Here is a 27,024-nt window from a genome sequence, read left to right on the forward strand (position 1 = left end):
TGATCTCGAGTTGGCGTGCCGCAACCCGTCTAATCAGTCAGTCAGTCCTCGTGCTGACTTTCCATGGCCCCGGGACACATGCGTTCACCTTCATCATCACCTTTTAAGCTTCTCTGATGGGCCACGCTCATAAATGTTTGTCCTAAAGACCAATTCTGACTTTTTATTAGATTGTGTTTACGCTCGCTCGGATGCTCTTGTTTCTTTAGACCCGTTTTGGATTGAAGCAAGGTGATTAGGAAACCAGATCCTGTGGCCTGAATTCTTGAACATTCTTGAAAAATGTTTTTTTTTTTCTAACGGGCACACACTGTCTGGACATGCAATCCTGTCGTGTTGCACAATTTTGAAGCTACTTAAATTAGAATCGAGAAGGCAAAACAGCATGCCAGTAAATAAATAATCATTTAAAAAATATTTATACACATAATAATAGTCATAAAAATATTTTTTGCAATTTATTCTGCTTTTTTTTTGCAATTGTTTTTCAGAATATATTTTTTTCTCTTTTTCTTAATTTATCTTTATGGGTTTTCTTTCAGAATATTTGTTTTAATGACATAAATAATAAAAAAAATAATTATTTTGACAACATAGCACCAGACTAAAACACATGTTGGACGTGGCAATTTCATCTGTCACTCAACTGCATTTTCATCAAAAACCTTCACGCTTCCTTCAAGATCTTAACGCCTTACTCACTACATTCCTAATCCTAACACACACACACACACACACACACACAATCACACGCACAGTTGTTGCAGAATACTGTTTAAAGATGTTCTCGGTTGGTTCTTCTTCAGTCAGCCCGGGGCAGGCAAAGGAATGTGAGCAGGGCCTGGCTAGCTCTCTCTTGGCAACAACAGTAAATGTGTGTTTGGGTGTGTGTGTGCGTGTGTGTGAGTGTGTGTATAAGAGCAGAACAAGCCTATTGCTGGAATGTTCAGCTACGGAAAATCAGAAATCAATAGATGAGGATAAATGTGCTGTGCAGTAAGTAAACAAAATAAAATCAACAAATAACATCAAACTGGGGGGGGGGGGGGGATCAGTGGATGTTCCCATTTGTGAGGAATAAATTGTGAAATAGAATCAAGTCAGAAAAGTTACAATTTATTTTTTTCAAAACTGTTTTACAAGTGTAAAAAGAAGTTAACCAGTTAAGCAAATGCATAGTGAGTTAGGAAAACACAAACATACAAATCGTAATCACCGCACACGCATACTTAACACACACACACACAGGTGAGCCCCTCCACACATGAACACACACTCTCACACACAGGTAACACAGTCCCAAACACAATTAACCCACCCACGCAGAAGCAAACCCAACACATAATTAACATGCACACTCATGAATGTAATCACCCCCCCCCCCACACACACACATGTAATCCCACTCTAGATTTACACTCAGAGACACACAAGTAACACTTACACGTAATAGACGTTACACCCCCAACACACACATCCAAACGAGTAACACCCTCACACGTGTAACACACACAAAGTAAAAAGAGTAACATCCCCCCAACCCCGCACACGCGCACAGTAGTTTTCCACACGACTCCCATCCAGGCCGGTGAAAGCTGCTTTCACTTGCGCGTCTGAAATCGTCTCCAAGAGCACAAAGCTTCTTTTAAGGCGCCAGTAAAAATGTGAACGTGCTTTTGAAGCCTCCAGTTAGGAAGAAGGGCGAGCGTGCCCACATAAGGAAAAAATTGAACCATTATGTCTGTTTTTCCCAATAAAATTCATTTTGAATGCGATATTCTCTGTGTTTTGGATTTTTCTGGTGGGTAGCCATGGCAACGTTGTGTCAAGAATGTGATTCCCGTTAGCGCGAGCTGGGCTGCGGAATCTCCTGCCATCTTTTGCTCCTCCCAGCAGGCCGCGGGGTGCCCAGGATAAAAACGTCCTGACTTGCTCTGTAATTATGAGTCATCACTCCGTACTCACAGTCGCTTGCTCGCGCGCGCGCACGCACTCAAGTTCACACACGCACACGTGCGTGGAGGTGCAGGTGTCTCAACACTTGGGTCACGCCAGCTGAATTGTTTTTGTGACACTTCCGTGTCAGTGTCAGAGAATTCCAAGATATTTCGGGAGCTTCATCACGGAGCGTCGCTCGGAGGCTTTTCAAAATAGCGAACGATACACTTTTTAGACACTTTCTCCGGGATGCTTTTATCCATGTGTATTTTCAGCATTTTTGTGTCAGACTCAAAGAATGTGTGTCTCAATCTGTCCCCATTGCACGTATCCGAATAAAGCATTCCCACACTGTGTTGCGTTAATTCCTCGGACAGGCCGCGAGGGAGTGTTTTTTTTTGTTTTTTTAATAATGTAATATTATGGCGCTCCGGTCTCCAAGGAAACATCTCCAAGGTTTCCGTCCTGCCAGCTCGCTGCTCCTCCGCCTTATTTGGAGCGAGCGCTGCTTGAACGCGCGCCAGGAAAGTGTGCGTCCACCAACTTGACCGACAGGGGATGCTGGGAAGAAAGCGAGCGAGAGGAGAGAGAGAGAGAGAGAGCGAGAGAGAGAGAGAGAGAGAGAGAGAGCGAGAGAGAGAGAGAGCGAGAGAGAGCGAGAGAGCGAGAGAGAGAGAGCGAGAGAGAGCGAGAGAGAGAGAGAGAGAGAGAGAGAGAGAGAGAGAGAGAGAGAGAGCTTTTTATGGACCGCGATGCACTGGAACGTGTTCGCGGTGGCTTTCGCAGAACCCAAGTGTGCCGGCGATGTTTGATGTCATGTGTTTAAATTTAACACAATAAAAGAAGTTAACCACCATTCACGCTTACAGTTTGCCCATCAGGAATTATGTGTAAAGTTGTGAGCAGATAAGCTGTCAGCAGCGATGTCATCACTGTTAGCGTTGCAGTCGTTGATGAAGGGCCTGAGGGTCCGAGATAAAGCCTCCAGTCGCAACAATGACAACAAAGCGCACATTTCCTGTTTGCAAGCATCAATTAGCCGGGCCATTAGCGCACGAAAAAAGGCAAACACGCACACGGTCGTTATCAGAGCGTCTACACGCTTCCTGGAAGCTGCGTGCGTGCGTGCGTACATTCCTTCATTGTGAGCTCATCACATGAAATGGTCATGCTTTTATTTTGTTGACTTTGTCACCATAGTATTTGAAACTTTTATTTTGGTGAATAAGTCGCCATGAAGTGGAGATAATAATAATAATAATAATATTCCCTTTATTAGTCCCACAATGGGGAAATTCGAGATTCGAACCCAGGCCTCCTGGGGAGACTGGGTCCTGAACGCGGCGCCTTAGACCACTCGGCCATCCTGGCAGGCAAAAAGAGATGTTCGTGCTTTTATTTTGTTGAATTAATTGACAAGCTATACGATTTGATACTTTTACTTTGCCAAATAACTCATCCTATATTTTTACTTCATTGACTTTTATGGTGTGAATATTCATGCTTTTATTTTGTTGAATGAGGGGTCATAAAGCGTAAATGTTTATGTCAAGTTGTATCATTCCTGCTTTAACTTTGACTCCTTTAAAGTGGAGACGTTTCATATTTTGTTGACTCGGTCAACGTAAAGCGTGAATGTTCAGTCTTTTGTAGAAACATTTTAAGGGCTCATCATAAATCAGGAATATTCATGCTTTTATTTTGTTGAGTTAAGCACTATAACGTGGGAATGTGTTCAGATGTTTATGCTTAATATTTGTGGTAATTTTTTAATTAAATTACTCTTTGTAAAGTGATGACATTCATGCGTTTAATTTTAATCCTTTAAAATGAGTCATCAGGAAATGGAGCTGCTCATGCTTTTATTTTGCCGCTTCAGTCATCTCGTTCATTGAATAATTGAGTTGCATGGTGCTCACTATTTGGCAGATATAAACTTGTATTTCACATGACTGACCTGGATGCTGTTGCTGCTTTTACTTTGTAGCCACGCTGCTGGTGTTTCCAGGAGTTCTTTGGTGGAGCTGATGACTTCTTAACAGAGTCAAGTGTAAGTTCAGAGGTCCTCCTCCTCCTCCGCATGCTTGTGAGCAACATTCCTGGGATAAGAGGAGGAGACCAGTTGGGAGGCGACCTCTCCCTTGTTGTTCTTAACTCCATGTGGGAGACCTGCTGGGTGTGTCCTTAAAACATCTGCGGGAGCACCTGCCAAATAATTAGCAGCACTTAAATCCATACAGTAGTATCTAGCCTGTCAAATAGTGAGCAGCCTGGAACTGCATTACTTGAAATGCAAATATACAGCTGCCAAATAGTGAGTCAGAGTCAACAAAATAAAAGAACCAAAACCTCCACTTTGTGACCATTAATTTAACAAAATAAAAGCAAATCTCCATTTTAGAGAAGTAATTCGGCAAAATAAAGCGTGATTATATCCACTTTACAATAAGAACTTCAACACAATCAAAGTATGAACATGAACTGCTTCAATAAAATGAAAAGTGCTTCGGATGATTCGTCTTTTCCTGACACAGCACCTCTCTGGCATGAAACAGTGTAAACTTTCACTGCTTCCTGCACTTTTTAAACTTCACTTGGACGCTCCATTTGTTTTCAAAGACTAAACAAAGCTCTCCAGTGTTGGAAAATGGCCCGTACACTCAATATTTCACATTTAAACCACATTTTCACGACATAAAAAAAAGAGAATCAATCCTCTCAGTGACTCACTTTTGCCTTGTGTGCACGTGTCCTATACATATACCTGTACATATGTTCACCAACTATTTATTTAGTCTACTAAACTTGAACAGTAACACCAAAGTGATGTCACACACAAGAACACACGCGCGCGCGCGCGCACACACACACATTTCCCTCAGCTGATGTCAGTGGGAACGCGCCATACTCATGTCTGCTGCCCATGTTTTTTTTTCCATCCCCCCTGACTGGCAGATTGTTGCGATTTGGTCGCCATGGTGATGGGAGGCAATCATGGATTACATAAAGGCCTTGAAAAAAATGCCAACAAAAACAATTTTGTATTGTTTTTGATTTAAAAAAAATAGCACTCTACATCTTTTTTGAAAACGTACAGCAAAAAAATTAAAACGAATATAGTAAAAATTTAAATTATGCATCATATATTGCATTGTGTGTCTGGTGTGCATGCCTTGGCCACTGGGGTCAGAATTTATGATGAAACACAGAAGACGACTGTTACAAGCTGTAGCGTGTTCTATTGTAAATCTGCAAGTGTTGCAACCGTGTGTGCTCAAATGTAATTTGTTTAAATATTTATCATATTCACAATATCAAATCTAGTTTTGTTAGCCCCTGTATGGCATTTCACCTAATGTGTTATCATTAAGCTAGATGACTTTTGTAAGCAAACGTTATGAGGTCACGCTATATACAATAGACGAATAAACAAATTTTTACAAAAGCTCATACTAATACTTGATGCTTGTGTATTAACACAGTATTGTGTTCAAGTGAAAATAATACTGAAAAAAAAAATGATACAGCAATAGTTTGGTGTCTCACAAAATTGACCTCTATAAACAGAGGCCGCCAAACGTTATTGCAAAGATAGAAACTTGTGTATCACCGTCATGTCCTAGGTGAAAATAATACCAAGCAGCACAGAACAGTTATTGTGAGATAATTGATACATAACAGTGATATTTGTAACCTGAGGTTGGAAAACTTTCATATTGCATTTTATGTTAGCGTTAAACTACAAGACTTTCGCGTGATGGAATTATATGTTTTGGTTGAACATTTTGTTGTTTAAATGCTGTATACAATCGTTCTGTGTAGTGCCCCCTTAGATTTTTTAATAAAACCGCAGAGTTTCAAACTGGTGTCGATAATCTATTACCTCTCAATGAGCATGTCCAACATTCTGCACCATGAAAACTACAGAACAACAGTAAAACATAAATTGTGTCATAGTAGATTCACTCACAATTCACATATCAATTATGTACACACAACACTCGACAACTCGATACAAAAGAATGAAGAAATGTGAATTAAATCAAATGACATTCTTTTTAAATATGTCAACCTACCAGTAATTTACATTTTTAATTCATAATTTACATTACCGTACCTCATTCGCTCTCCAAGGGCTCTTGTTAAAGAGTTCCGACAGTCAGCTAGCTTGCGTTCGCTTGAGACGCACATCGAGATTCGGAGCTTCGGACGATGCAAAATAACGAGAGAGAAAAAAAATCGCAATGTCAAATATTTTCCAAATATGATCAGACAAATAAACACTTTTTACCTTGTGTGCTTATAGAAAGCTTATTTTTAACGGCTGCTCTGGCAACATACGACGTCCCGAAGTGAAGCAAACCCGGAAGTTGAAAACCGAAAAAGAGAAGTAGACAAGCGCGCTTAAAACATACACGGAAGCGCCACAAGGTGGCACTGTAGGACCACAAATTCTCCTCCAACATGCGCAAACAAACCACAGCAGTAGATCGTCAAGCGTACTTTATAGGGCTGTGTCGTGTTGCTTCTCTGTGGGCGTTAAAGTTTCAATCGTTTCTAATTTTATAATTATCGTTCATTCTGAGCTAATTTGATTTCCACTAACCTAGCACTAGCTTTAGGTTTTCAAATTATGTTAGCATTAAGGTAGCGCTTTTGTTGAACAAAATTGTATGGTTTGTTTGAAAGTATTGGTGTTTATATGTAGCCTAAAATGTTTAATTCTGTTTTCTTTCATGTGTTTATTTTACAGTAAACTTTAAATAGAAATGGCAAATTAAGTAAATCATAAACCTATTTTAAGAACAGAGGTAGCGGAAGAGGTGGGAGTTTTGAAAAGTCAGTTATGACAAGTTTTCAATGTGTTTCTGGGAGTGGGAAAACTATTTTTTTTAAAAACTTTATACACTCTCCATATCGCTGTTTTCATTGCACAGCTAATGTTTATTATTTTTCATCGAGGAGAAAAGTTTAAAAAATTCTGGCTAATACATCAAAAGTCTTCAGTAAAAATATTTGGACATGAGGCACTGTGGGAGTGAAATGAAGCATGATGTCGTTCGCCACATGCGTACGGGAATTCCCCCCGTCTTGGAAACGGGGGAGAGTTTGTCAAAAGGGCGAACAGGGAAACCCTCTCATCCCAAGGAATTCCTTCCGAAGCCGCTCGCTGCGCACACATACGCATCAAGATGTGCATTGACACACTCGCTGGCTGACACAATCTCACATCTGCTACACAACGAGGGAAAACCTTGGGTGAGGCCACGTGGAAGATCCAATTCAGGGATTTCCTCACATGCCCTTGTCCTCGCCATGTCCCGTCTGGTGTGTGTTCCGGAGAATGCGCTAAAACGACACTCTAGAGAGGGTCCTCCTGGCCTTGCTTAAAAAGGCGGGAATCAGATGGCCGCTTCCGTCGATTGTTGGAGCAAGGAAAATAATATCCCGAAAAACATCCCAGCTGGCGAAAGCAAAAGGTCGAAATGCTGCGATGCTTGGAAAAAATAAGTCACAAGAACATCCCTTGCCAGTGATACGGAATGTCATAATACAGCCATTGTGTGATAACTGATGAACTGCAACAGTTACGTAACTGGAGATCAGACAAGTGTATACAAAAAGGCCATAGTGATATCATGTATCACTACTATATCGAAATGTTTTGTAATGACACAATAGATCGCAATATCATTATTTTGTCCAGGGCAGCAAAGAATGATTATTTCAAAAAAGGATTAATCTGTCAATTACTTTGTCAATTAATCGATGAATTGGATAAAAACATGTTTAAATTGCTGCCAGTTCATTAGGAAACAGAACATGATTGAAAATTGTTATTGTACTCTTAAAAAAAAAAAATCTAAATGATACATTGATTATAAAAAATGATTAACGATTCATCTGATAATTGATATGCTCTCAATTAATCGACAAAACTGTACGGTACGTCATGCTATCGGTACTGTTTTCAAGAGATAAAATATTTTGAGAGCACCTGAGCGCTGGAATGTCCTGACAAGCCCAGAGGAAAATACGTACGTAGTTGAAACAATGTGTGGAGATGAGAGACTGGGCGGTGCTCACACACTTACACAATGGCTACACAGTCCACGTAAAAACACCCACACACACACACACACATTCCTGTGAAGCTCCGTGGAGCTGCTCTTTGTGAGTTGGCAATATTTATTGGAGCCGGTTGAGAGGCTAGAGTGGATACTGACAGAAGCACTGAGCCTCCCGTTCATGCGCTAAAGATTTATTATCCTAACTGGGAATGACATGGGAATGGGTACGCCGCCAGGTTGTAGCCTTCCATTCGCAATCCATCCATCCATCCACTATCTGAGCCGCTTCTCCTCCTCGCGAGGGTCGCGGGCATGCTGGAGCCTATTCCAGCTGTCTTCGGGCAGTAAGCGGAGTACACCCTGGAATGGTTGCCAGCCAAATGCAGTTCACAATACAGTGACCCCATTTTCATAATCGGGGATACGGTCCAGAGCCATTTGCAATTTGTGCCTCATCAGCTCATCCCTGACATGCAACACACCAGCCGCGGTACCACCTGGAGACGGGTAGGTAAAAGGCGGCAAGTGGGTGTGGTGCTCGGGAGTTCCTGGTGGTCTTGGGAATGTCTTCAGTGGGAACACTAAGGAATTTTCCAGTGTTGAAGTGGTTACGCCGTGACATCTCCGGATTAGCGGGAGCGAGTGAGTAGCACATTTTCCAAACAGTTCCCTCCTCCCCTTTCACCAGCTTGTGGAAAAAAACTTCGGATGACTTCACTGCAAAGGTTGTTTTCCTGAGGCACAGCTTTCACGCGTCAACTATTCTCAAGTGGGGGCAATCACTTTGTACGTTCATGCTGGTCACATTGTGGAAAGTGTCAATGAAAGTCTTGTTTTCCAAGGGACTTTTTTTTCCAACAAATTGGGTGTTGGCCCTTCGGAACAGCCGCTTGGCAATCACATGGCCAAGTTGGCACACGATATGTAATATTTGGATGAGCTGCATGACATAGAATCTATGCAGACATTTTGCCATTGTAAAAATATGTAGAATACGGTGATGAATTGAGATGGATTCACTTGTTCCGTCACCACGCTTGTAACGCAAAACATATCCCAAACCGTCTCCATTTACATGAATGGGAATGACTTTAATCCATTCCGGTGTCTCTGAAAAAAAAACAAAAAAACTGTGAGAGTTTGTTTCTTAAAAATAAAAATAGCACTGTAAATTAGTATACAATAAAAACCTACAGTAATTGCATAATGAAAAAAAATGTAATATTTATTTATTTTAATGTTATTTTGCCAAAATAGGCCTATAAAATCCATATCTGCCCTCTAATCACATAACTTAACTCAAACCCTTACTCTGACTTAAATCCAAATGTTAATCTTACACTAACCTACAACCTGACGCAAATTTAACCCCGAATCCAAAACCCCAACCTAACCCTAAATCGAACCCTCGTTGGTGGCTAACGTCTCAAGATTTCAAATTTCCCCATTGTGGGACTAATAAAGGACATCTTTTATCTTTACGCTCGCCTTGTTCTCTCACTTCTCACTAAAACGAAAACATACATGCTTAGCGAATGTTGTCTTTGCAACCTTCTCCTAAATGTTACAAAAACTAAGCGGCACCATTCTGTCTGCTTGCAGGTATGAGAGAGATGCTGCCAGGAGGAGGAGGAGGAAAAGCAAGAGCCGGTTTGGCCAAAAACACGAAAGACGTAAACCTGAAAGGCATGCTGGGAATGAAGTAAACAAAATATACACGTTACGTACACAGTCATGATTGACACCGTCGAGAGAGCTATTAATTTCTCGTGCCTTGTTGTGTTGAAAGCAATTGTCACTTCCGACAGTTGATGAAACAGATGGCTTCACTAAGTTCTGTGAAAAAAAGTACACGTGAATAACTGTCAGATCTGCAGCGACTTTTGCGCCTTCTTTGTTTAAAGGAGGCTGGCGAGTAAAAGTTGGAGTCACTTCCCAGTTGACTCACTGCTAACAGCGCCCTCTGCAGGCTGCGCCGATGCAAAACACCCACGAGAAGCTCACAATCTCATTCGAATGTGGGAGGAAGCTTCCAAAAGGAAAGTTGTCATTCCAGAAGCATCTCTTTGACCTGCACTCGTTTACTTTTGGCCTCTTCTTATCCCCGATTACAAACTAATGAGTGCAAACGAGATAAGGTCCTCCTCCTCCTTTGTCTAGAAAAAGTGTGGTAGTGTGTCCATGAGGGAGTCAGGAATGTGTTGAGTCCTTCTATGGTCATAAACATGGAGCACTGCCTTGGCCTCTCCGAGCTGCAGTGCAAGATTGTTCTCACAAAGATGGAGGATGAGCACGCCCAACAAAGGTTTGTGACGATTCGCAACCGAACCAACTGGCTAATTTACTAAAAAAAACACACTGACCGATTAATTAACTGCATGATATGATTAACTGATTTAAACACTAATTGACGAACGAACTAACTACCGAACTTAATGAGCAACCATCATGGTGTAAAAAAAACTCCAAATGTTTTGAGTTTAAGGCTCCATCCTCCGAAACTTTCTTACAAACATTTATCGTCCACCTTCCACACTTGCTCACAAATTCCGTAAGTGGATGACGACACCTCATGACCCGCCGCTCACCTCAGGGAGGGCTCCAATGGCAAAATCCACACTTAAGGGACCACCCTTCGCATGTAGGTGACACACGCACACGCACACGCACATGCTATATTCAGGTAACGTTATCAGTGTTGAGTTTTTGTGGAGAATGGCCGTAGGTAATAAAGGGGTTAATGCTTCTGGCCTTTCATGCTTGGCGAAGAGTCACACTAACAGCTGCATTGTATTTTCACAACACAATGGAAGCGCTCATCACAATCCAGCTGCTCACCGTTGTTGGCGTGAGGGAGAACCGTGCGCTCATTTAAAATTTTTTTTTTTTTAACACACACCGGCAAAGGTCCGCAAATGCATCGCTTGATTGTTGGGAGTTTGGAGCTTGTGGAATTCTGCTGCACCCTTTTTCCAAATTTCCATGTTTGCCAGCGCAGCACACACAATAGCAGGAAGGGGAAACTTCATGGGAAGCATGCATGTGTGTGCGTGTGGGGGTGCGTGTGCGCGTGCGTGCGTGTGTGTGTGGGGGGGGGGGTGCGTGTGCCCGTGTGTGTTTGTGTGCATGTACAACGCACAAAGAAGCAGCGCCATAACCTGGCCTTAAAACAGCATTCATGTTTTTGCGTGCACATGAGTGTCAGCTTTTTAATAAAAACATACCAGATTTTGTTTCCATTTTGTGACTTGATTTGTTCTGCGGATTTTTTATGACTTCTTCTACATTTTAATTTCATTGGTCAGGACAGAGAAAGAAATTTTGTGGAGTTGTTTCTTTGAAAGAATTCTGATATTTAAGTTTTTATTTAAAAGTATTTTTGACAGGCAGCAATTTAAGCACCATTTTTTATTCAGTACAATTGTTGTTACATAAATGGGCTTTCATTTGTAAAGCACTTGGCTCCCTTAGGTACTTAAAGAACTTTAGTCTACAATGTTCCATCACGTGCCGACTGATGACGAACATCTTGCTCAGGGACACTTGAACATAGATCGAACCCCCAAATATGAGCCGTGCTGTCGAAAATGATTGCCCCGTGTGAGGCTCGAACTCACGACCTCCAGATTATGAGACTGGTCCTCGTCCATCTGCGCCCCCTGGTCAGCTCCTCAATGGACCCACTCCAGTTTGGCATCAGTGTGGATGATGCCATCATCTACCTGCTCCACACTTCACTCTTCCACCTGGAGAAGGCGGGGGGCACGGTGAGGATCATGTTCTTTGATTTCTCAAGTGCTTTCAACACCATCCAAGCTGGAGCAGGCGGGAGTGGCCCACCACCTCATCACATGGATTCACAACTACCTCACAAACCGGCCACAGTACGTGAGAACACAGGACTGTGTGTCTGACGTGCTCCTCTGCAGCACGGGAGCGCCGCAGGGAACTGTGCTGGCTCCCTTCCTGTTCACCCTCTACACCTCGGACTACAAATACAATTCCACAACCTGTCACCTGCAGAAGTTCTCTGATGACTCTGCGATTGTCGGCCTCATCACTGACGATGACGATCGGGAGTACAGAGGGGTTACGCAGGGGTTCGTGGACTGGTGTCAGCAGAACCGCCTCCAAATCAACGCTGGGAAATCCAAAGAGCTGGTGGTGGATTTCCGCAAGCGTCGGCACTCTCCACCTGCACCGGTGAATATCCAGGGAACAGACGTTGAGAGGGTCTCAACTTACAAGTACCTGGGTGTTCATCTGAACAATAAACTGGACTGGAGCGACAACACAGACGCTCTCTATAGGAAGGGTCAGAGCAGACTCTTCCTACTCAGGCGGCTGAGGTCCTTTGGCGTTCGGGGAACACTCCTCAGGAACTTCTATGACTTCATCAGTCATCTTCTATGGAGTGGTCTCCTGGGCAGGAGGCATCTCGGGCCGGGACAAAAAGAGACTGGACAAACTGGTGAGGAGGGCCAGCTCTGTCCTGGGCTGCTCCCTGGACTCTGTGGACTCAGTGGGGGGCAGAAGGATGACGGCAAAACTGTCATCAATGCTGGACAAACCAGCCCACCCATTCAATGACACTCTGAGAACACTCCACAGCTCCTTCAGTGATAGACTGTTACACCCTCGCTGTACCAAAGAGAGATTTTGCCGCTCCTTCCTGCCGACTGCCGTCAGACTTTTTAACAAGAACATTGGGTCAGGCCTACAAACGGGAGGGCATTAGTGCAATTGTGCAGTCCTAGGATGCAATATATACTACTACTGTACTTTCAGCCAAGGGTGTATTTAAATATCGACCAATGATGTATTTTGTTCACCATTACAGTATTCTTATTACAATACTTCTATCACTGTAGTATTTCTACCACTGCAGGATGTTCACTATTACAGTACTTTTATCATTGCAGTACTTTTATCATTGCAGTATTTTTCTATCATTGCGGTACTTTTACTATTACAGTACTTTTATCATTGTAATATCTTCATCGTTGCAGTATTTTCAATCATTCAGTAGTTTTTATGATGACAGTGTTTCCCCCTCTGTATAATGGACCGGCATTAGGAGTGTTTCCTTGCACTGAGATACGTTTATACTGTGTATATTTGCATGCTTTTTATGAATGTCTGCTGCTAATGTTGTACATGACGCCGCCGACTCTGTGTGATCTATATCTTTGCTGCTGTCACACCTCAAATTTCCCCATTGTGGGACTAATAAAGGACATCTTATCTTATCGGTTGCACCTTTGCGGCACAGGTGGATGTCCAGCCGACAGCGCGAGGACGAAAACTAAAGACACTTCTGCCACACACTTGAGACCAGAGCGGCTTTTCTCCGCACTGCACCGTTCCGGTGAGTCCCATGTGATCTCGTCGAACACGCTGCAGTCTCATCAAAATGCGCAAAAGTGCCGACACGTCCGCACAATTTCACTTGGAGTTGTTTCGACACGATTGACTGCGTGATGACTTATTATTACGCGACGATCAATGCTCGACAAGACTTGATCGCTGACGACTTGACGTTTGTGTTATTTCTTCCGTGTTATGAGATGCTCCAAAATATATCCAGGATGAAATTGCTCCTCTCTCTCTTCCAGAGAAACGTGAATGCTTCCGAGCGACCCTGAGCAGTCCGAAACGCTGCGACGACGTACGCTAAGTAAGTCTTGGCCTGAATGACGCAGCAAAAGTTTCCTTGGTATGAATAGCTCCCGCATCATCATGAAATGTGTGAAACGTTGACGTGAGCGCTTGTGATGCAACTTTTTCACACAGTGAGTCACAACATTGAATACACTGGAGCTGTCCAAACATTTTCTTTGCAAGCATCCCAATTTTCGCTTTTGCTTGACGCGATCTGCGAGCCATGAATCAAACGAGTCGTTTTTGGTGGCTGTAGTCAGGTGTGAGCTCACTTTGACAGGCGTGCCTCATGTCGACCTCGCTCGCTTGCTTTACCGCAATGCAGGCCACCAAACGTGTCGGCGGCTGCCAGGAGGGAGTGGCGCTCTCGCTCAAGCAGACTTTGTCACGGTCGCAAGCCAAATGTTTTCTGCTCTTTTCGAAGAGACCCCAAAAGTTCAACATGCGCTCTTTAAATCAGTCGGCAGCAAACAAAAAGGCATTTTTGCGATTTCTGCCAACTTTTGATTGATTGTTGATCGTTCATAATGTCATTGCAGCAGTCTTCCACTGTTGCCTGCTGGTGTAGCTTGTTGATTTTGTTTTTACACCATCGTATCTCCATGCTTGCTTTCGGAGTCGCAGAGGAGTTCTCCGTTATCTGTAAAAAAAAAAAAACAAAACTTGACTGGGCCAAAGCCAAAGCCGTGTCCAAGAACAAAATGTTAATTTGCGCCATCTGGTGGCGACAAAGGTGACAAGCACCTTCGTTGAAGTGAGGGGCGGAGCTTCATTGTTTCATCCCGCCTAAGCAAGTGCTTCGTCTCCGTCTGTTCCACATCAGCGCTTTTCATTTTGCGTCACCACGTAGAATGGAAAACAAGATTTTGTTTTCGCCTAACAAACACCGCCGATTCACCAACGCTACATGAGCTTATTTGAATACACAAATGAAGTCACAGCGGTCTTCTGAAAATGCGTTGAATGAATTTCAATCATGAGTTGGAGTCTCCAAATTCTGACAAGGTAAAGAGGGCAAACACTTTTTAAAAAAATGTTCTCTCCGCATTCGCTTTCATTCAATTGTGGTGCAAAAGACTGAAAGACAAATAATGACCTGACGTCATCTGAAATGCAAGTCTCCCAAAGCGCGTTTTTCGAATGACTGACCTCAAATAAAAAGCATAATTGATGCCAAACGCGTTTTGTTGTGAGCGGCCCAAAGTCACCCAACATGGGCGCAATCGCACGGACCAACGAACGTGGCTCGTGGCTTCTGTTCTGAAAGTTTGAGCGGGACCGATTGGCCCGGCGAGCTCCCAGGTGCGTCTTTGGCGTGTTCGTCGTCGCGGCCCCGACTGACCACCTCCTTGCAGGTGGGCCTGAGCAGGATGGTGTGCTCGTACTGCGCCGTGTAGCTGCCCTTGACGTCGCACAGAGGCGGGTACGCGTCCACGATGCCCAGGTCGCAAAGATTCTTCAGCGCCAGCAGGTACTTGCTCTGGCCCAGCCGGTCCAGCCAGCGGCGGCAGAACGCCAGCGTGCCAAAGTTGTCGTTGATCACGTTTAGGAGGCGCTTGCTCCTCGCTAGTCTGCAAGATTGCAAAACTAAGCACGCTGACAAATTTCACGCTTCCATTCCAAACGTTCCCACGTCACATTTTTTGCTATCGAAGCATGCGAACCCACAATTTGGTTTGACTTGCTTGACAAAAGTGACAAGAGCGCATTTTGAAAGCATAAAAGTCGAGCAAACGCGAACGAGCTGTTGGTTGAAAAACCTCGCGTCCTTTTTCTTTCTTGTCAGCGCAAGCACTTTGTAAGTTCTCAAGAGGAAACCCTTTTGTATGCGCACGTTATCGTTGACAGAAAATTTGGATTTTTTTTTGTTGTTGCCGCAATTATTTCAAAACACGAGTTTGACGTCAAACCTTATCGGCACATGTCCCACGTTGAAGTTTTTCATGCAATGCGAGCATTCCATGTCATCGTAGACGGCGGCGCGGCCCGTGCTGCCGAATGTCTCGATGGCATAAGCTTCACCTGCTGGAGTCAACTCCCCTTACCCGCACTTTTGGTCGCACCCGTGTTGCAGGTGAACATGCGCCAAGGTTATGGTAGTTCAGGAAAAGTAACAAAATAACTAAAAGTGGGGGGAAAAAATCATTCGCAAACTAAACTGAAAGTGAAAACTCTTTAAAACCACTTAAATGAGCTAAAACTACATTTTACGTTTAGAAAACAAACTCAAACAAACAGTTTATGCAAAATTATGCTTTGTTTTTGTCTTTGTCAATTCCGATCAGCTTTTGGGGTTCATTTGAAATGCATTTTTTACTCTATTGATGTATGTCTGTACAGAAAAAGGAAGGTCAAACAAATTCTTCATCGACTGAAATGGAATTGGCATTGAAAAGGTCACGTTGGGCTCTTGACTTTCTGCCTCACCTTTATTCATCTTCGTCGTCGTCCTCTTGACACTCAACTCCTCGTCCGCGTCCAGGTCCGAGTCCGGGTGCTCCCCGTTCTAAAGTTGAACTCGACCACAAGTGAGACGAGTGAAACATTTGGAAAGAGCGAGAGAGAGCAATGCTTGCGAGCCGCCAAGTGGCCACATTGTGTACTGCATGCGTTGGCCATTCGACGTGAAGTTTCCGCGTGAAAAAAGACCAACGCAAGAAGTGGAAAAACTCGCAGCAACCCTCAAAGATTCCGGGGAGAGTGTTCAAAACCCAAACTTGCTGTTCCAATCTTTTGCCAGTGAAAGCTTCCAACACGTACACTTTTCTGTCCACTTTTGCAGAGTTCAACACCCACATTTGTCACCATACCCACAGAAGATCAGCACCTGCACTTTTCCTGGTGCAAGGTTTTTACACCCACATTTCTGGGAAATTTATCATCGCTCTGTCAAAAATGCGTGTTTTGCAACACCCACACTTTTCATCCCACCTGTTGTGATGTGGACACTTCAACACCCTCAGTTTAAAAGCCCAAACTTTCATCACACCCACAAAGGGTGAGGTTTTGCCAGTAAAATTGTAAGCTTTCAACACCCTCACTTTTTGTTGGGCCCCACAGAGCATGCAGGTTCGAAAACCCAGACTTTCCCCCCTCTAAATTGCCCCCTAGGCATGAGTGTGAGCACGGATGGTTGTTCGTTTACGTGTGCCCAGCGATTGGCAAACAACCAATTCGGGGTGTACCGCGCCTACTGCCCGAAGATCGCTGGGATGGGCTCCAGCACGCCCGCGAAGAAGCGGCTAAGATAACGAATGGATGGATCCGTATGAAGTGGGCGTCGACTACTCGCGGATTTTTGCTATTTGTGGTCCGGCCCAGTCCCGATCCCGAGTGAATCCAGTGCAGGGTCCAGTCGATGAATTTTCCATCGTACGTCACGCATAAGTAATGCTGGGCGCCAATTGTTGTCTAATACAGTATCGTGTCATTTTGTCCCGCAGCGCCCTCCGTAGGCGTCAAGTGGCGCACAGGTGACGTCACGTGTCCAACTTGGAGACCCGGCGGCCAGGCTTGCCCATTTACGGCTAGTTTGTGGCCGCAGGTCGCATTCAAGTGGCTCCGAGTGAGTATGGGATGGACGTCGGGAGTGAAAAGTGTTCTGACGATGTCCGCTCTGTGTCGCTTAGTGACGTCACTCGACGCGGCTTGGCTCCCCTCGTGAGAGAAGCCGCGGTAATCGTCAAAAGCTCAGCTCACTTCTCGCCTCCTCCACATGACTTCGTTGACGCTCTTGTCCCCTTACCCTATTTATTTCTTCGACCAGGTGGGCTCTCTCTCTCTCTCTCTCGCTCTCTCTCTCTCTCTCTCTCTCTCTCTCTCTCTCACTCTCTCTCTCTCTCTCTCTCTCTCGCTCTCTCTCTCTCTCTCTCTCTTTTTTTTTTCTCAACTTCGACGGTTGACTTGTGTGACTTGTGTGAGTTGTTGTTGCAGCCTGCACCACCGCGAAGTAAGAAGGGCAAAGTTGTGAACGTGGGGAAACCCAAAGACGACAAGAAGGATAAAAGGTACGTTTTTTTGGTGTGGTTTTTTTTTTCCAATGGAAAAACTGCCTACAATATTAGCACACCTGCGCTATCGGCCATGTTGATTTCAAGTCGACATATCGGAGCCATTTTACGCAACAGTTTCCTTGGTAGGCAAACTGCACAACCAAAATAATGACAGTTGAGCTAATATCCAAATGGCATGGCTTTGTGATGCATTTCCGCAGAATCCGACACGCTTTATTGTCCTTTGAAGGGGAATAAATTAATGTTGCAGCAGGAGCACATAGTTGCATATTAAATACCAAGACTCACACCAACAACAACGTACATTCACACAATTGCTAACACATATTCAGTCCAGATCTAATGCCACTCAGACACTTTGCACTCCCCAAACGCCGCGACAGTCGCAGAGCGTAGCGGAACTTTTATCAGACTCTTCAAACGCAGCAAATTCACAGATGAGCCGCAATCTGCAGATGGCTGTGTTTACAGCCCTTCATCCCTTTGCTCCAATGAAACAAAAATTAAGATGCTCATTTTGCCTCTCAATTGCTTCTTCACACAGCCGCATATATCGCTTTTGTGTTTTTGCGCACTCACTGTCGCTCTCTCTCAAACTCTCAGTTAAAGGGCCAGCACATGCAACAGCATTACAAGATTTCTTTCTGCTCCAAATGGAAATATTTCAATTCTTTACCCGCAGTACTCGACCCACTTGCGTCCTTTTTTTTACAGATTTCTCATCCTGCGTCCTCAAAATGCCCGTCCGAAATGCCCATCTCTATTTCAGACTATTTAAGATGGCTTCCGCTTTCCTCTATCCTAGTTAGCCGCGAGCCCGGCCGGCTTGCTGTCTTCCTGACATTTTTACGGCAATTTTAACATGACTACCGAGACGGCCGTTTTTGGCCAAGTCGTTCAACAATGCAGAGGGAGTCAATAAAACTGCTGTCAAAGAGTCAGATGAAACCTGGCGGCTCCTCATTTTCTTTCAAAAGTACAAAATGTATGATTCACGTGTCAAGCAAGTCCACGTCACCGCGACAGATAAAAAACACTCGTGACTCGGTTCAAGCGGTGATGTTGACGTACATGAGTTGGCGGGGGTGCTGCCACATCCAATATGGCGGACCCGCTCCCGTGTACTTCAAGTGGAGTTTAGGTACGGATATCTAACCCGAGCACCGTAACGCACTCCACTTTTGGATGTTTTGAGGTTGTGTCGGTGTACCTAATAAACTGTCCAGTCAACGTTTTTGCTGTCGTGTGGTCCGACAGGTCTGAAAATGGCAAACAATTGAAGCTTCTGAAAAAAGCCAAAAGCGACGATCTTCCCGAGACCTCGGCCAAGGAGGAAACATGCGAAGATGAGTCAGCGGAAGACGAGAACCAGGACCCGCTGGCCAGCCAGAAGCGGGCCGCCCCTCGCTTGCTGAACGAATTGGGTCGCCTTCTGTACCGCCACCGAGGCGCCTCCCTGCAGGTGGGCGACATCCTCAACTACTCGGCCGACGCCGCCCTCAAGCAACGCAAGTCGGCCGAAGATGCGGCTCGACGCAAGGCGGCCAGGAGGAAAAAGTCTCAGAGGAAACCCTCCAAAACAAACCAAGACACAACAGGTCAGGCCCGCTTCCGTTTCGGACCACGCGCGCAATTCTTTTGGCCGTGTCGGGTGGGGTGGAAATTGACACAGTTGGACTCCATTTGGGGCTTTTGCTGGAGAGAGAGAGAGTTAACAAAAAGCCAAAGCAAAACCTGAATGAGATTTTCTATTCCCTCATCAGATGTTGCCGCTGTACCTAATGAAGTGTCTGGTAAGTTCACTTTGTCAATGAAAGTTTTCATTCATCACCCTCGCTTTGCCCGCTGGACACTTTTGCACACCCGCATTTCACGTGACAACCACAGACGGCACTTTTCTCCTCGTTTGTCACGAGATGACCTAAGTTGCATGTTGCTGCTTTTGTCCAATGGCGAATTTCCCGCCACTCAGATGTCAGCCCCACCGCCACGGATGAGATGATCTCCCGCAGCAGTCAAGATCCAGGTGGGTGCGCCGCCGCTGTTGCGCTCGCCCGTCATTTGCATGTCACTTGTCTGTCGTCTTGCAGATTGGCTCGCTTTGCCGCTCCAGGCCTTGGGGGAAGACACGCCTCCTCCCAGGGGTTTGTGCCAGTGGGTGGTGGAGAGACTCAAAGCCAGCACAAATCCACAGTCAGTTCCGTTTGTTTTATTTATTTATTTATTTTTTTTGTGTGTTCTGTATTGCACCTCACAATTCCACAATTTTCGCTCCAAACAATTTGAAACTGGGTGAGTGGGTCTGAAGGTGCGTCTGAAATCGTCCCATCCAGCTCATCCACAAAAATAGTTGCATCAGCGAGCAGAAACGAATCACATTGGAATGTCGACTGTGAGCGTCCACATTTGCCATCCTGCAGCGTGAAAGCGCGAGTGGTGGATCAGGTGCCGAGTTCTCCCATCTTCCGCCACTACGTCGACGCGAAGGCCGGCATTAAGAGCCACAGTCTACTAAGTTCGCCGAGTGAAGCCGTCGTCGACCGCGACGAGACGTCTCAGCGGGCACCGCCGCTGAAGAAACTGCATTGCAGATTCTCCAACGGAAGCTCCTTCATCTAGTATCCTTGGCATTGCGCGTGCTCGCCGCGTGGCGAGTGGCAGCTTGATCCACTTTGCGACGTCGATTTGCTACGTACCAACACGGCACATCCACCAAAGCGAACGGCGCCTGCCGTTGATTTGGCCCCTCAAACGGATGCTTCCCACAATGCAAACAACGCATCGACACAAAGCGCCGAGGCATTTTGCCCAAAACGCCAAAATGATGTCAATTGACAACAAAAAAAAAGCCACGCATGGCAACGGCCACTGGCGTCCCGTGGTTCTTCGTGTGACGTCATTAAAAGCCTTTTGGCTAACTATGAATCGAGGACGTTTGCGTTCAAAAAACCAGCATGAGTGTTCTTCAAATCGATTAACTACTCCACTACTACGATCCGGTCAAGTTTACCTCCCATTTGGTCTTTAAAATGGCCCACACGTTTGATATGCATTCAAACTTTTGAAACAACAGAAAAAACGCGTCGAAAGACTAATGTGAAGTTCAAGTCTTAAAATGTATTGAAACTTAAACACGAATTTGAAAACCATTTCAATCGACTTTTCGGAATGCTTATTCGGGCGACCTGCGCTCGAGCGGGACATGGCCGTCATTGTGTTTTGCTCTGACCGACCGATCAGAGGATGGAAAATATGATCCAAAAAAAAACTGTCAGTGGGCGAGAATATGAAATGTGTTCATCGATGGTCGAGAAAACGTTCCATTGCGTTTGGCATTTGACCCCAAAAAATAAATAAATAAAAATCTTGTCCTGGCAACAGAAATGGAGAAGAGAGCCGGGGAAAAAAAAAAAAAGGGATCCAATTTGATGGCTTCCTTAACGCCGTCCGCTCAGCTACCCGTCGGGCAACATGGCCGTGTGCCACAGCCCGTCGGGTCTGCCGTCGGGAGGCTTCTGCACCAACGTGTTCACCGACAGCCACACTCCCGCCATCTTGGCCACCGTCACCATGTTTGGCCACGGCTCCGTCTCGCATCCCGTCAGGTGCCGCCGTCGCTCACGCTCGGCCTCGGCGGCCGCTTGATTGCCGTGTGTTTTTTTTTTTTTTAAAAGCGTGTCCTTCCAGTGCTGCCGTGACGGCCTTGTGGGACCAGCACGGCGGATTCTTGTGCGACCGCGAAGGCAACGTGAAGAAGGAGTGGTGCTGGAAGACTGACCAAGAACAGGACAAGATTGTCGTCAAGGTGAAGCTTCCCGTTCCGTCGGCGGTGACGTTAGCGTCGCAACGTGCCTTCTTGTGACTCCGCTCGTCTCTCGTCAGCAACATGCTGACGACTCGTCGAGCGTCACCTTTGTGCGTTTTTTTTGTTCCGTTTTTTTTTTTTTTTTTCAAACAACACGCAAGCTAAAGAACATTGTTACATGGCGCCCGTTTGTGCCTCTGCTATTTCTCCATCCTGAAAGGTGTGGAAATTGTTTGACGTGTGTGTGTGTGTGTGTGTGTGTGTCTGTTGCACAGCTGGCAAAGGGCATCTCGGTGCGGCTGCTGAGCGGCACGTCTGCTTTGCTCTGCTTCAAGTGTGAGGACAACAAAGTTCAGTTTCCATTCTCGGCCGTCCCGTACTCTGCAAAAGAAGCGGTGAGACTGACAAACGTGTTTTTGCGCCTGTGTTGTGAAAACGGGATGATTTTGCAAGTGCCAAAGGAAAAAAAGGCGCCGTCTCGGTTACGGGTGCCATGTCCGTATTTAACTGATGCGTACGGTGCATCGGTTTATTGAGCGCAGGCGAGGTTCATCATACAAAAAAGCAGCCGAGTTAGGTTGTAATTTATTAACTCATTCACTCCCAGCTGAGTAAAAAAAAAAAAATGGATCTTTGATGTCTGAAGCCGCCGTCAATGGGCACGAAATGTGTCAAATTCAACAGGTCAGGACGTTTGGATATGCCTGCTCATCAAGAATCATGACGGCCTAAGATTGGATTTGTCGCAAAACGAGTCGGGATGAGGAACAAGAAAACGGCCCCCAATGTTGTGTTTTGTACTTTTGTGAAGGGGGGGGGGCAGGCTGGAATGGATTCATGGCATTTCTACTCATCGTTTGCCAAAAATGTCAGCTCAGGCGCGTTCTGCGAGCATCAAATTTGACGTTGCTTTGTGAAAGAGCGTACGTCGCGCTGAGCGATGACGCACGCAAGGTGACTGTGTCGCCCCTCCCAGGACGCCGACCAGATGTTCGCAGAGGCGGCGGCGGCGACCTTGTCGGCGCGTTGGAAGAAAGGATGTCACGTGACGGGCGAGATGACCAAACTTCGCAAGAAAGTGCGAGACATCCTGGACGCTTGGCTGGACTACTATCGCACCGCCACCGGTACCGTCACGCCGCCGCGAAGACTCGGACCAACGAGGAGCTCTCGAACGCGAGCGCCCGAGTGGCGGCGTCCGCCGCGTGGCTCTCAAAACGTCTCCGCTAACGTGCTCGTGTGTTGCGTGCAGGTATCAAGCGCGGTGAGAAAAAGCCCAAAACGTCCAAGGGCAAACATAAGAAGCGGGCACACGGGTCGGCGCCGTCCGTCAAGAAGTCACCCGAGCGGGCCCACGGCAAGATGGGCAAGGCCAAAGAAAAAGAGGCCGAGAAACTGGAGGCGTCCGCCAAGAAAACGCCGAGGGAAGCTCCGAGCAAGACGAGGTGCGCCGCGCGCTGACGTCAATTGAAAATTTGCTTTGTTTTGACGACGGCAAATGGTCCAATTGTCTGGTGACTGTTTCAGGGTTCCCGCAAAGAACACAAAAGAGCACAGCATGATCCAGATCGGACCGCTGCGTATCCACGGGAACATCAAACAGGAGTAAGCGCTCGGCTGTGTTGCGCGCTCGCCATTTTGTCGCAACGTGAGCGCCGGTCCAATCGTCGCCGCCTCATTTTTCTCGAGTATGTCGAGTGCCGACATCGAATATCGGATTCATGGTTTTGGGGGAGGCTTTGAGGGCTGGCTTGTTTGCGTTTGCCGTAAACAAAAGCATTTATTATTTATCACGACTTGTGGCGTGCTAGCTCAACTCCTGTACCGCCACCGCCGCCGCACTCGTGTACGCGCACGACACTGTGAAAACTCGCGAGCAAGCTCCCGCTTGGAATAAAAATGGATTGATTGGCGGACCGAAGCGAGCGCGCCGTACCGAACCGTATTCATAGCGTGCGTCCTAACGTCCCGCCCCGACTCGCCAGGTTGGTGATCCTTCCGGACCATCCCGACTCGCGTCTGACCAGCCTGCCTCGCTTCCCCGCGCCGTCGCGGCTGGCGCCTTCGGTGCCGCTCACCGTTTGCCCGCAGCTGCTGCGGGCGGCGCTGCTCAAGCAGCTCAAGGACCACGCCCCCAAGCGCTGTTGCTGCAGCACGGCGCTGATGCCCGTGCTGCTGGACGTGGAGTACGACGCCTTCATCGCGGGCCAGCCGCCGCACAGCCAGCAGATCGTGGTGGTGGTGGTGACGCTGCCCGTCAAGGCCGGCGTCACGCTGGAGCAGGACGCCATCCAGCAGCTGTACCGCAGGAGCAACCGGAAGAGGACCATGCCCTGCGCTCAGGTGACCGTGCCACACGTCCTCTTTTTCTTTTCCCGTCATCGCAATCTTAAGTTGAAAAACTGATGCGTTAGTGCTAGAGGTGGGAAGAAAATGTACTGCCGCATGTGGAAACGCGGCGATTTTCTACGAGGAGCAGGAGCCATTCAATTTGTTTACAAAGTCAAAAGGTCGCGACTCCGAAACGTGCGTAACGATGATTTCTTCTTCTCAATTTTCTATGAGAATAATTGCGGCCAGAGGTGGCTTTCTTGTGTTCCTATTTTTTTGGAAAAGGGAGGTCGACTGTTTAGCACGTCCGCCTCACAGTGTGGAGGCGGCCGTGGGTTCCATTCCGGCTCCGGCTATCCTGTGCGGAGTTTGCATGTTCTCCCCGTGCCTGCGTGGCTTTTCTCCGGGTACTCGGCGGTGTCCTCCCACATTCCAAAAACATGCACGGCAGGCCGAATGAACACTCGAAATTGGTCTTGCGATGGGCTGCCGACCAGTTCAAGGTGTTAGCCCCGCCTACTGCCCAAAGACGGCTGGGAGGGGCTCCGGCACACCCGCAACCCTCGTCAGGAGAAATTCTCAAGTTTGATTGAAAAACATTTGTACCTAACCCTTCAATCATAACTATTGCTTCATAAAAGTTATTGCAATGAAAATTTGACGTGCTTCAGAGATAAAAATGAGGGCAGATTTGGCATCGGTGCAAAAAAAAAAAAAAACGTATCTCGAAAAGTTGCCTTGCATCCCTGATTAAAAAAAAAGAATTGAGCAGTCTTTATTTTAGTAACTTGGCGTAATGGGGAGAAAAAAAATGCCTTTTTTACTTTGATCATTTCCGATGGTAAAAGTAGATGTTAAAAAAAAAAAAATCCAAACGGAAATGTCCTGCGTATGAAAGTAAAAATGTCTTTTTACTGAGCGTTTTTAAATGGCACATTGAACAAAATGTGCTGAGAAAAGTTGGAAAAGGTACACTTTGGACTTCAGTGGAAGTACACCAAAAAAGTCGTTTGCTCAAAAGTAAAAAGGTGCAAACTGTTTCGTGCTTGTGCCGTCAATTCCATCCAACTTTATTTCACGAGCGCATTTCACACGAGCTGGCGCCGGAACAGAACGCTTTCCGGATGGTGTCCGAGAAATGAGCGGGAGATGAAAGATGCAAACCAAAATGGGGCCAAAAGGCGACAATTCGTTTAGTTAGCTTTTTTTTGCCACTTGATGTGTGCTCTTGACATCGGCACGAGCGACTGAACACGTGCGCTCTATTTTTTCGCCATTCAGTGCCAGATGGACTCGTTTCGTCTGGTGAGGTACGAAGTGTCCACGGGGGCCTTGGGCTGCCCGGTGGACAACATCCTCCTGCAGCATCGGCACAACGTCGCCGCCGGCATGATCCTGGTCAGTAAATGGTGCACAACTTCAGCACGTACAAAAAAAAAAAAATCCAATCAAACTTTGGCTTGGATCAGCTCGCCAAAAGGCGCATTTCTTGTTAGGCTGGAATGGATTCATGGCATTTCTACTCATTCCGATGGGGAAAGACGATTTGAGAGCCAAATGTTTTTGACTTCTGACTATTGGAATGATTTCATCTTGTATCTCAAGGCGCCACATGATACCGGATGGGCAAAATCGATCTTGCGATGAACGGGGTGGGGTGGGCAAAAAAAAAAGTGGAAATAATCCATTCAAAAAGTCAAACAGTGATTTGCCTTTTAGTTGAATTTAATCTAAGAAGGAATACGGGCACACAGACCAAAAGCAAACAAATAACGCATCCAATCGATTGAAATGTCAATGTGTTAGATGTACATCCGAGGGCGACTGATGTTTCTGGGCTACGTCTCCAGCGGTCGCACCTTCTCCGTCTTGGACCTTCAGAAGCAAATTCTGAGAACCCGAGAGGATTATCGCTTGGGTGTCAGCCTCCCTCCCGATTACAAATTCAGGTAGGGCTGCACCGACGTGAGCGAGCGTCAAGTCCAACGTCAACCTTGTCCTTCCTTGACGCTTGCAGCGAGAGTGCAAAGGTCAGCGCGGGTTGCTCCGAAGCCTCCGATGCAAATAAAGTGGAAGAATTGCAAACCAATGACATCGCGTTGACTCGCTCGCCGGAAAAAGATTACGTCACCGAGACGCGGGACTGAACCGGAAGAGGTGACGTCCGGGCCCGATGAGTTTGGAATCGGCGCTGGCGGGAATGCCATTCCGCGCATTCCAACGCCCGTCACAAAAGGAGCGTGGGAACATTTCTCATAGGAACGCCCACCGAGGCAATAAATGTGTTTCCCCTCAAATGTCGTCGCTGACTGTTTCTTGCCAAATTTACTGCCATTTACCTTTCCACTTGTGGCCGCCAGCCGGCCGTCATTTGGTACCCGGCCGCTCAGAACGAGCCTTTACATTTCGATCGAGATGCAATTACTCGTCTGCGCGCTCTTATTTGGAGCCGTCGATGGTAAAATGTGTTTTTCCCGCGCCACTCGTGAGGGGGCGGAGCTCTGCGGAATGGACGCACCCGAAAATCGTAACTGGCGACCACTCGAAAATGTCAACTATACCCTTTCTTTTTTAAACCGCAATGCTTGAAGGAGGGCAAAGTGTGGATTTAATTGCGAGGCCATTTCCAGGACGGACCTTTCAAGAGATGCGAGCTCGCTCAGTAATGTGTAAATATTATTTGTCCAGCCGTATTATTCAAGTGGGACAAAGAAAGACTTGACTGAAGGCCGACGTGTGAAATGCACGGCCCGCCTCTTGATTTTAGCGATCTTTTAAAAAAATCTGCCTCTTTCTTCTCCTATTTGAAGCTCTTTGCCGCTGCTACTCATGACGGTATTGATCGGGAACTGCTGCAAACAATTTTAGTTTAGCGGTTTGGAAGAAGATAAAGTGTTAATGTTTCTCGCTTTCATAATAACGGAATCCATTCCAAATAGATGAAATCTTGTCAGTCTCCGTGTAATGTGTTTTTTTTGTCTATTGTTTTGTTAGGTCGCTCGTGTTTCTAGTGAAGAGCCATGTTCAAAATGCAACGCCCGATCTTAAACAAAAATGTGAATTTTCCCTTTTGGCTCAACATTATTGTGCTTTGTCTTTACTGGAGTGGACTAAAAAAAAAAACACTCAAAATTCCGTTTGACTTTGCAACGTATTACTTTGCGAGTGTCAATCAAACAATTTGTGCAGCTCTTGTTTTGGATAT

At 46.1% G+C, this 27,024-nt stretch overlaps 1 protein-coding gene and 2 long non-coding RNA genes across 5 annotated transcripts; 1 reads left to right on the forward strand and 2 right to left on the reverse strand.

The window, feature by feature from the left end:
- Positions 1–1,568: 1,568 nt before the first annotated feature.
- On the reverse strand, positions 1,569–6,396 carry LOC148315901 (uncharacterized). Its single transcript, XR_015840544.1, has 4 exons — positions 6,230–6,396; positions 6,056–6,141; positions 3,896–4,143; positions 1,569–2,499 (listed from the first exon to the last, which is right to left on the reverse strand). It is a non-coding gene; the product is annotated as an uncharacterized LOC148315901 (long non-coding RNA).
- A 1,788-nt stretch (positions 6,397–8,184) lies between these two features.
- Positions 8,185–10,089, reverse strand: LOC148315902 (uncharacterized). The gene is made up of 2 exons (XR_015840543.1): positions 9,534–10,089; positions 8,185–9,119 (listed from the first exon to the last, which is right to left on the reverse strand). It is a non-coding gene; the product is annotated as an uncharacterized LOC148315902 (long non-coding RNA).
- Positions 10,090–13,667: 3,578 nt separating this feature from the next.
- On the forward strand, positions 13,668–26,034 carry LOC148315903 (uncharacterized protein C3orf20-like). 3 transcript variants are annotated; one of them, XM_088287263.1, is made up of 19 exons: positions 13,668–13,686; positions 17,114–17,235; positions 17,300–17,436; positions 17,604–17,677; positions 18,941–19,281; positions 19,447–19,476; positions 19,656–19,709; positions 19,774–19,876; positions 20,017–20,301; positions 21,139–21,288; positions 21,371–21,488; positions 21,764–21,883; positions 22,465–22,615; positions 22,741–22,933; positions 23,016–23,093; positions 23,474–23,831; positions 25,101–25,217; positions 25,626–25,768; positions 25,837–26,034. In XM_088287263.1, exons 3-19 carry the CDS (start codon positions 17,386–17,388, stop codon positions 25,964–25,966), a joined length of 2,496 nt encoding a protein of 831 aa, XP_088143389.1. In that variant the 5' UTR covers positions 13,668–13,686; positions 17,114–17,235; positions 17,300–17,385; the 3' UTR covers positions 25,967–26,034. The 3 variants fall into 3 exon arrangements, with proteins under 3 accessions (XP_088143389.1, XP_088143388.1, XP_088143391.1); XM_088287262.1 differs by lacking the exon at positions 13,668–13,686 and having other exon boundaries at positions 17,097–17,235; XM_088287265.1 differs by lacking the exon at positions 13,668–13,686 and having other exon boundaries at positions 17,119–17,436; positions 20,104–20,301.
- The last annotated feature ends 990 nt before the right edge of the window (positions 26,035–27,024 follow it).

Source organism: Idiotropiscis lumnitzeri, unplaced genomic scaffold, assembly GCF_059441095.1.
Source record: "Idiotropiscis lumnitzeri isolate Australia: NSW breed Sydney's pygmy pipehorse unplaced genomic scaffold, RoL_Ilum_1.0 HiC_scaffold_35, whole genome shotgun sequence".
Classification (NCBI taxonomy): domain Eukaryota; kingdom Metazoa; phylum Chordata; class Actinopteri; order Syngnathiformes; family Syngnathidae; genus Idiotropiscis; species Idiotropiscis lumnitzeri.